Genomic DNA, 10,551 nt, shown 5'->3' with positions numbered 1-10,551 from the left:
ATCATCAATTTCAGGTATAATTTAAAGAGGGGTCTTTGTAAAAAAAGGAACATTTTTGAAATTTCCAAAAAATTCGATCCGTTCGACCGTAATCTTGATAGAACGAGATCTTACATAATTCGCCTGACTACGTTGGAGCACCGATATTATTGATCTTGAAATGAATTTCAATGAATTTTCACTCTTTATCATATCGCAGGAAACACCTCTGAAAAGAAAAGACTTTCATATTCAGTACCGATCCTATTATGAACAGTCGAACGCGAGCGAATTTTTTCCATTTCAAACCTTGATTGAGACGTCAATGTTTCTTTAGAAAGTAATTGAAAAAACAGTTTAATAAGAATACAAAGGCCGACGTCAATTCGAAATACAGACAAGTGCAACATTAAAATAATTGTGGTACAAAATATCGTATACTTCAAGACAAGAATTGGAAATTTGTTCAAATAATGAGACATGCGTCTCGTGAAATTTTCCTCTTCGTCTTACTTGACTTATACATATATATATATATCTTACGCGTACAATTTAATTACAATTAAGATTACATTCGTTGACATGAAAACAAGGGCGAATAAAAAATAACTCCATTATCAGATTTCATATACCAACTAATTCCACTGGCTTGTTATGACGTTGAGCAGTTCTTCTTTTGATAAAATCCGATTCATCGGCTGTCAATGCTTTCAAAGATAATCATGTTACCAATAGTTTTAAAGTTCCTTTGATAATGTGAAACTGCACAAAGTGTATAGATTATAAGTTGTATACTTCTGTTACTTATTCGTATAAAAAATAACATTCGTATGAAGAATAAAACGAGAAAATCGGTAAATATTTTCTAAAACAACACATAATTAGTATACGATTAAAAAATAACGCTCGTCTGAAAGCCTCGTGGCGTTGAATCTTCTTGTGAAAACACGATAGTAACGTTAATTAACACACTAAATTATCGGGATGTGAAAAAATTCCAAAGTCACAATAGACTTGTTACTTATCGTTAGTATAGATATGAATCATAATTATGTAAAATTAAACAAATATACCGAGAAATTTCTCAACACTTGCCAGTAACATAACTTATAATGGTGATTCCTGTACAACCGATCCACTTGCGACTGGTTCATCGTGAGGAATTCTACGCTTCAAACTGTTTTTGTACAATAAATACGGTTCGCAATACTCTTCCAAATCCGTATCAATCGTTGGTATCAACAACGCATCGCTAAACCGCTTGTCGAGATACTTGATCCTGAAGATTCATACGCAGCTTATAATTACCCGTTTATTCATTTATTTATTACACGGAATAGAAAATCTTTTTACAGTGAGAAAACAAGAAAAACGGAAGTAAAATTGGAATTGATCACGTGAAGAAACTGATGGCAAAAGCGCACAAAGAATATGCAATAAGCAATAACAAATGCATAAACTAGAGGCAAAAAGTTAATGGCCCGCCCTTTGTTTTTGGCCGAAAAGAGGTCCAACTTTAAAACGCTTCAACTTTGCCTGAATTGCAAGTGGAAGAATAAATCACAAACGATTTTGAAGCTGAAAATCTTGCCGTCAAGCTTCATTTTGTCAGATTTAGTCGGCGGCTTCGCACGATCATACGCAATAAACAGGATCTTTTTTTTGAAAATGGCGTTTTTTGAATTTTGTCTTAGATTTTTTTTTTGTCAACTTTTATCCAGCAATATGTCAAAATAAAAAAAAAAAAAAAAAAAAAACATTGGATAATGCTAATGCCGGAGGTAGGCGTACAGTCGCTGTTTTTCGTTTGAACTTTAATGCCCTTGGTATGAAAGGACGATGGGGAAAATTTACAAACAGGCTTTTGGAGGAAAATCTCTATGCTTCAATATGGTGAGACGAAAGAAACGTGATCGCCATTTTTACGGAAGCTGTGCCACTGTAGAGTTTAAATTTTGATCACCGATTTTCAAGATCCAATATTTGGAAATTTCTCAAATTTGCCAATACAGTTGAGGGTCATTTTTTAACAACGATTCACAAAGGCTGTATTAAGAAGTTGATTTTCCTTTCTTTAAAACTTGTACAGAAGTTTTAAGTTTTTCGGACACTATTTATTCTGATATTGGATATCTTGGCGAGAGAAAATCGGAGACATAACTTGAAAAAAAAAATCTGTTAAACGCGTATGCTTGCGGGTGGTCAAAGGTTCGCATTAAAAATTTACCACAAGTGAGTTAAAGATAGGATTACTTTCGAGTAAAAATGCGGGTAGACTTGATTCAAAAAATGGTGCTCGAAGCCAAGATTTTCAACTTCAAAATCGTTTTTTATCCAAGCTTTTACATGCAATTTACGCTGTAAAGGTGGGACCTTTTTTTCCGCAAAATATTAGGGGGGTTGCGTTAACGTTTTTCACGATGTTGGAGCTATTCTTGTTTGCTAAGTATGCAGTGTCTAACGATTGCAGGTTGCAGATGCATTCAAGGTGGGAGTGAAAATTCTAATCGAAATCAATAATAAATAATCCATCATTCCACGCGTAATACTTACATATACATTTTGTCTGCATCCACAAGGGCATCTGTAAACCCACATAATATTTCTAATAAAGGCAGATTGCGAGGACGTCCAAACGATTCCAACTGAGATTCGTCCGGAGTCGTTAAGGCCAATAAAACTCCAGCTTTGTGAAAAGTTAAGATTGCATTGCGTTGCATCAATAAATTTAAGCTAAAAGGCGACGTGATCCGTTTGGCTAATCCCTGAAATTCGTAGGTTAGAATCAGTACGAAAAGAAGGAAAAAAACATGAATAAAAATATAAATAATACGTTACAGAGTGACGATTGTCACCTAAACGATAATCGAACATTTCCATGTTACTCGATAGAATCTTTGGATAGCTGAAACTTAACGTTAATCTTATTTTTCCGAATAAGAAGGTAGATGTTCTTATCGAATTACCTTTATAGCGATGAATTCTTTGCTCCCTGTGCATATATATCCTCGTTCTGCAATTAAATCATTGTACAGACGGTATAAAGAGTACTGCATCAGTAGAGTGCAGTCTACTGCATTCACTCGACTCCCTTGCGAGGTGAGGGCAGGTTTTATCTCGTTACAATAATCTTCGTAGAAATCTAGGCTACGTTGAAAATCGTTACGAGGTGGTTTCAAGGACGTCGTGTGACGATACACCAGTTTGCAGTAAAATTCCAGGACCTTTCTTTTCTCACGTAATCTGTCGAACTTATAGCGTGGGTCATTCTGATCTAAATAGTTGTGTTGAATTAATCGGAAACGCATTATTTAAAAATTACGCCAGCTATAAATATTCGAAATGAGTGTGTAATTTACGTAGTATTGCTGATCGAGTTTACGTATGTGTAACGTATGTACCATTTAGTGATTCGAATACTTGCCATGTAACAGATCGCCGAGAATATACTCGTGTACATATTTACTCAACAAGTTCATCATGTAGTCCCGGTAGGCTACGTAAATCATATTATTCAGGAAAGGGTTACCGTACGACCTTAATTTGGAGGAAAACATGTATAACACCTTGCAAAGCGAATTATGAGCTTCTTCTCTCAGAATCGGTGATGCGAGCTGTAAAATTGATGACTGACGTGAAGGAACAAACAATAGTATATTTTTCAACACCTGCACGAAATAGGCTCTTTTTTTTCGTACGTATATAAAACGAATGGATAGTTGCTCATTTCGAGCGTGGGCTTCGTTACCTTTCTCAGGGTCGTTATTTCCATTACTTCCCGTAAGTGCGGCAATGGATATTACCTACGTAGGGAGATAACGAGCCGTAATAGAAATAACATAAAAAAAAAAAAAAAAAAAAAAAAAAAACAGAATGATTTTGATCATCAATCGTTGTTCTTATGATTAATTATCATATAAGTGAAATCGAATTTGAAACGTAGTGTATTTCGTTTCGACCCACATGCACGAAAAAGTGCCCATATGTCATGCGCGTGTTGAAGAAGAAAAGTTTTATCACACCCGAATGAAAAGTGGTGCTTTTCCGTAGTAGCTTAGCGGGACGAAAGTATACCCAGATTAAATCCAAGTGTCGTAAAGATAGGTTCGCGCATGCGCGTTTCACAATTGCTTGACTTTCGTCCCTAGGGAGAAGAAATTGGCCACTCCCGTCCAGCAAAACTGCTACGCAAAGTCCCACCGCTGTTCACCCGCTCGTTGTTACAACAACTGTCTCCTGAGAAACCGGCCAAAAGTTGGCGATGCGTGATTCGAAATCGCCAACTTTCGTCCCTTGTCACTTTGTCAGAAATACTATATGACATTGCACGGTTGGAAGAAAAAAAAAAGAAAAAACCAATGCGAAAAATAAAGTACAAAGTAAAAATTAGATGTTGATATGAGAATTTAAATGTTAAAATTATGATAATTTGTGTCATATTTAGTAAGAGAAATACAACAAATAACCCAAACGTAAAGTGAACGTTCTCGAACGTTATGTTTAGTTAAATTTTCCCAACAGTGATATACCACGATTAACATGGTATTCCCTAATATTTCATCGAAAGCGGCATTACCACTGCGTTTTCACGGGCGCCCTTGATCAAACGACACATATGATCCACGAATCGGTGTAAGCGCTTCCTGAAAAGGTGGAACTTTTCTTTCACACCTTCTTTTTCCAAGTCGTCCTCACGTGCGAAGTCTAATAATCCCCACAATAGTGCGCTGGAGCAAATATTCATACAATATTTAAGTGCTTCGTGCGGAAAAGGCCTGTAACAAAATTCATACGATCGATGCCGGAGTAACACTTCTATACTTGCCGATAAAAAATGTTGTAGTGAGACCTTGAATGATAAACGGTACCTTTTTGGATTCCTCATTGTTTCTGGGATAATTTTGAACGACAACTCCCAAAGTCGCCATGGGGTCATATTATGACTGTGGTAGAATACCGAAATTTTTCTCGTGACATTTCTAATGTCCACATCATCAGCGTAGGTGCTAGTTTCATCATCCTTCATTTCCTGTACCGCTAATCTGTATTTTCCCATACAATTGCCAAACATTGCCACCATCTCGTCAATCATTACTGTGCGGGTTAGGTCGGAGCTTGAAAATATGAGAATTGATGAATTATTCGATCGGCGCTACAAAGAGGCGGATTTCACGCATTTATCGGTCGAATTGAAGAAGGTTAATTTTCGCGGAGTGTATCGTAATAGCGCGGTAAAGTTGCGTCCCGGCATCGCTAGAAAGTCTGCCTGAAGAAAAAAAATGATAACCGATAACTATTCCGGCAACCGCCCCTAAGTTTTTAATTTTTAATTTTTTTTTTTACACTCAATATTTCTGAAGAAACTAAAAAAATTTATTAGCGAAGACACTAAAAAATTCCTGAAGATTCAACGCGCGATTCGAAGTGAATGTAGGTTTCATTTGACATGTTGAAATTTAAAATATCAAGCTTGGTTCCGAAGGTGTAAAAGTGTTTCAAAAATTAATTTTATCATCGGGTGAAAAAAATTAGAAAACGATAATAATAATGATAATAATAATAATAATAAAAAAATTTGGTGAAAGTTCGACAAAGAATCTATAGCTTTCGTTCGGGGTTTCGATATTAAAATATCACGTTTATTTTTTGAAATACGAGAGCTTTAAAAGAAGTTCGCCGGCATTTGTAGGTAGGTATGTTAAGTCAGTTGTTATTTCTACCGAGCATATATTGCGTGAGGATCACTGCACAAATGTTTCAGAGCTCTGGCCGCTGCATCCAAAACTCTCAAGGTGTTTATTCTCTCAACGATGTAGTGAAGCTTTCGCAAAAGCGAATCAACGTGATACAGATGTCTCTGTTTAGCGCATACGTCGAGATCAAAATACTGGGGAATCACGAGCAAATATGTCAATACAAGCGAGTTATCCTTGTACAACTCCAAGAGCTCAGGTAAAGTCCGAATAAAGTGTTCCGTAATTTCTGCCCTGTTTGCTTGAAGCTCTTCTGGTGTTTGCATTTCCGTAGGGATTGGACCCCTGCCGATTGGTCCTTGACCTGTAAAACAAAATTATAATAGAATTGGTTAAACTCCCTTGTAATTCAATTCCATTTTAAAAACAATCGTTACACCAGGCATAATGGAGGGGAAAAAAATCCCACCTGTGGCAGTTTGTTTTACGGCATAAACCATCAACTCGATCAGTGCCCCCTTTTGTATATCGTTGAACGTGTCTGCGTCGAATCTTGGTTTATCGAGCAACAAATCGGTCATGCCGTCCCAGTCTTTAATTATTTCGCTACTCCCGATTAAGGCGTCGACCATATACGGGCAATGGTCGGGATTCTTGGAATACTCGAGGTAAAAGTTGGCGACCTCCCGGAGCCGGGGTGTGTTTCTGCTGACACCTCCGTCCGCGTCTTCGTCCAACAATGCTACTCGTTCGCTGATGCATGCTCCGGCAATTTGGGCCACATTTCTATTCAATGAGTAAACGAATGAAAAAATGCGATTGAGACAAATATCTTCAAAAAGATCTCTGTGACGTTCCAACATATATTTAAGAAGAATTAGCGCGTCGGTCACCACGTCGATATTTTCGCTCCTCGTCAATGAGATAATTAGATGCTGAAACGATTTTGTAAAGTTCCACAGTTTTTCAGCATATTTATCCATGGAATACAAATAGGTCAGGGTTCGGAAAGCTGTTTTTTGAATATTCAGGATTGGATCCGCAAGCGAGACTCCTAGTTCAACGGAGAGAACATGCGGTTGGAAGTTTGAATTAGGTACACTCAAGATTATTCTTCATATCGCGTGTCTAATGGTATAACAACGCATGCGTCACTATACGACCTTTTACCACGCGTAAAGGTAAAAAGTAGAACTGTTTTTTCCCCTTTCTATATAGATTTGCGCGAAAAACATGAGGATACAATATTAGAAAACGTTGATATTCAAAAATTGATCAATTAATGGTAAATGGTCGCGAATAGATACCGGTTATGCCTTTAATGTCATCGCGAACTTTATGAAAAATAATCACGTTCACTAATGTCGTAAGGTCGCATGTGCCCGCACTCGACCTTATACCGCTACGCCCGATATTATTATTATTATTAATTTTTTTTTTTTTACAAGATACGAAATTATAGAAATGCTCTCCGAAATTGATGGAATCTCACATTCCGAAAGTTTTTGCACAGTTTACGACATAAACATAAAAATGGCGGATTTGACCTTAAACCATTTACAAATGTGATAAATAAAAATATATTTTGGTGCTGAAAGAGCGTATCCACCCAAAGATAAGACCTTTTACTTTTATTTATTCTTTCGGCTAATTTTAGTATAGATATGCGTTTCGAGAGCTTTTGTAGCGAATGGCACGAAAAGAAAGAAAAAGAAAAAGGAAAAAATTATACACCCTCTCACTACAAAATTCGGCTTCTTGGCGTATGCGTCCTCATATCATTAGACACGCGATATTAATTGTTTTTATTCATACCTAGGTATATCAAAAACTTGTCCTCCGTAAATAGGTCGGGATAAATGGTTAACACCTCGGAAACTTCCGTAACACAAAGTGTTCGAATCTCGACGGATTTATCTTCGTAACAATGAGCAAGCACCGCACCAAATGCGTATGACACCAATTTCTTAATCTCAGCCATATTATCTTCAAGTTCCTTTCTTTGCGCTGTTACTGCTTCGATTTTGCTAATCGCTCGACTTGTTCCAGTGTTCTGTAATTTGATGACTCGACGCTGACGTATCACCGTTGCCTCGAGATTTTTTGATACACCTACACTGACGTGTGCAATGGCAGATACGATCATCATTCCTGGAAAGAAATTTGATACGTAAAACGTGATTTCCCGGGTAGACGAGTAAAACATGTTGGCCTTCAATATCCAATAAGTTGTGAATATTATTTTCATTTAAACGAAGTCAATTGCTATGTTAATTATTTTGCCGTAAGAAATTCTCAGTTTGCATTATTCACTTACCAATAAAGCTTGCAGTGTATCTGAAAGCTGTAACTTTGGACGCTACCAACAGATTGAGACAAGAAATAATGTTGGTAATGAGAAATCGATCATATAATACAGAATATTGGCTTTGGCAAACCAGACTCTCCATAAAATCATTAATATTTGTTCGTAACGTAAGCCATTGCTGTCCAGGCATGGTCAATGGACATTGGTTACTGCCCTTCGGTATTGCAAAAAGGAGAAGAAAAAAAAAGATATAAATATTATAACATTCGGTCACGATTCATGCTCGATGATAAGTTTCAATTGAATTCGTATAATAGACATTTAACAACGAGGCACCTCGTCATAGAGCTTGGCCGCTTCACGAATCAGAATCATGTAATCCGCGGAACTCTTCATCTCCGGTGTAAGGCGTACGTTGCACCCACTCGCCTCGAAAAAAAATTGCTTAAGGATGAGGAAGGCATTTTGTGGTTCAGCTTTGTATATATTAAGCCACTCCACGGCTACCGCCTGCCGATATTAATATTCATTAATGGTTAAACTTGTTTCGGAAGTTTGATAAAATTACGTTTCAAGCTATCGGTGTATTTCACTCACTTCACAGTTCAAATTGTCGATTTTGAATATCTCAAAGAGACCGATTTCCTTTATTCTAAACTTCGCGCCCCGTCGCGGTACCTCGCATTGACTTTTTTCTTCCATTCTCCACCGATTGTTACTAAAATTTTTCAAATCGAATTTTCAGCCAGAGGTTCTCTAGTAGAGATCCATGGGCTACGGTAAATTGAAAATTTGTCGAGCAGATGAATACCGCCGTTTAGCTCTTTGACCAATAGTGTTAAGTATTCTCATCATCTATATTTAATATTCATTTTTTGGATATTTAAACAAATTTGAAAACATGTTTCGTAACGGTTTGTCGCTATTTCTGATTGTATACTATAATAGGTTTTCAATACTTGGGAGTAATTATTGCCATGTAATGTAAATTATTATTGCTAGTAACAAATTGTTTTTAAAATCTCGCAAAGATTGAAGGGACAATTCATTTCCGATAAAGTTACCCCTGTACGCACATACATATTGTTTCACATAAATTACAAGTTCTTTGGGTCGCCGATTACGAATCTGAAATCAGATTTCGAAAACTCAAGATGGCCAATACAATATGGCGGACGAAAATTTCAATATGAATTTTTTTAATCTAATTTCTCTTTCGTTCCAGTGAACACAAAAACCAGAGAATACTGTCTTGTTATAAAATTTGACTCAGCACAGTAATTTGTGAACGATAGGGTTGCGAAAAGCACAGAGAGTTCGTTAGAGCAATTAATACGATTAGATACCATCATGAGAATTCTTGGAGTGAATTGGTAGAAAGGATTTTTATGAATATGCTTATGGGGAAAGTGCGTATAAAGAATAAAAAATACACGACTATTCGTCAACAGCGGCTTATTGCGTAGGGACGAAGCAATGAATGCAACATTTGAAAAGAAAGTAATTAAACCGCTTTTAGAAGCTTAGAAAACCTCTCCGAGCCATAACGCGGTTTGTAAGTAGGTAGATTGGTAAGGGTAAAGGGTTTATCGGCCATTTGCAGAAGGTAGGAAACCCGCGCGCCGAAAGACACGCCGCTTACATACTTGCGAATACGTTGATCGTGAAAGGGAAAAATAAATCACCAACGACACCGCACACGGTAGAAACGATATTGAATTTTGCAAAAGAATAAAATCACCAAAGACACCGCACACGGTATAACTGATTTTGAATTTTGCAAAAGAATAAAATCACCAGACGCGAAAATCAATAACGATGGCGACACATGACGAGAGAAGTAAATTAATTAAAATATACCCGACTCAGTTCGTAGCCGCGATGCTAGTGATCGAGAACATCTCGATCTCGAACGAATTAGGGATACAAGACGCCCGGCTAAGAAGGGGAAGAAAGCCGTTTGCGAATACACGCTGATTCTTAAAAGGGAAACAAAATCGACTACGACGCAGCGCGAGGGATAAGACCGATTTTGAATCTTGAAAAAAAAAAAAAATAAATAAATAAAAACACGAGGCGCGAGAATGAATAACAGACACCAGATAGGGTTTCTGGTCGAGACTTCACAAAGCGAGAATTCCCGGAAAAAATGGCTTTGCTCGAGACGAGAAAAAAGTACGAAGAAATCGAGAAATCGCATCTTGATTGTGCTTCCGCCGTCCCCTCGATTTATTTATCTCATCCTATGTTCCTAACTAGCTGATAAGCTAGTCTGCTCTGAAGATTCTCATGATTTTCTTACGTAGCTAATTAAAAGACTGTGTGGTCGAAAGTTTTATTGGTAAATACTCGAAGTAGATTCTTCAGTTGATTGCGAAGTTGACAGAATTAGCAGAATTCCTTTAGCTAAATAATATAAATCCCATTAACAATAAACTAAGATCTTATTGGACGGATTTTCCCAACCAGAAGTGAGTTTCGGTGATAATATTGAACACTTTGCGATGAGATAGAAATCTGAAAAAAATCAAACATTTGTTTAACGAATCTCTAGTGAAATTTTGTTTTGTT

The 10,551-nt window shown here is 37.0% G+C and overlaps 1 protein-coding gene across 2 annotated transcripts; it reads right to left on the bottom strand.

Annotated features, from left to right (window-relative positions):
* Positions 1-325: 325 nt before the first annotated feature.
* On the bottom strand, positions 326-9,928 carry LOC107224934 (cohesin subunit SA-2). 2 transcript variants are annotated; one of them, XM_015665194.2, is made up of 13 exons: positions 9,627-9,928; positions 8,578-8,698; positions 8,317-8,490; positions 7,990-8,194; positions 7,488-7,823; positions 6,142-6,726; positions 5,700-6,036; positions 4,848-5,093; positions 4,556-4,754; positions 3,404-3,593; positions 2,946-3,253; positions 2,533-2,744; positions 326-1,258 (listed from the first exon to the last, which is right to left on the bottom strand). In XM_015665194.2, exons 2-13 carry the CDS (start codon positions 8,680-8,682, stop codon positions 1,087-1,089), a joined length of 3,069 nt encoding a protein of 1,022 aa, XP_015520680.1. In that variant the 5' UTR covers positions 8,683-8,698; positions 9,627-9,928; the 3' UTR covers positions 326-1,086. The 2 variants fall into 2 exon arrangements, with proteins under 2 accessions (XP_015520680.1, XP_046600635.1); XM_046744679.1 differs by having other exon boundaries at positions 9,841-9,925.
* Positions 9,929-10,551: the final 623 nt, after the last annotated feature.

Source organism: Neodiprion lecontei, chromosome 7, assembly GCF_021901455.1.
Source record: "Neodiprion lecontei isolate iyNeoLeco1 chromosome 7, iyNeoLeco1.1, whole genome shotgun sequence".
Lineage (NCBI taxonomy): Eukaryota > Metazoa > Arthropoda > Insecta > Hymenoptera > Diprionidae > Neodiprion > Neodiprion lecontei.
The sequence above is the reverse complement of the archived record's forward strand: the minus strand, read 5'-3'. Positions and strand labels throughout refer to the sequence as shown.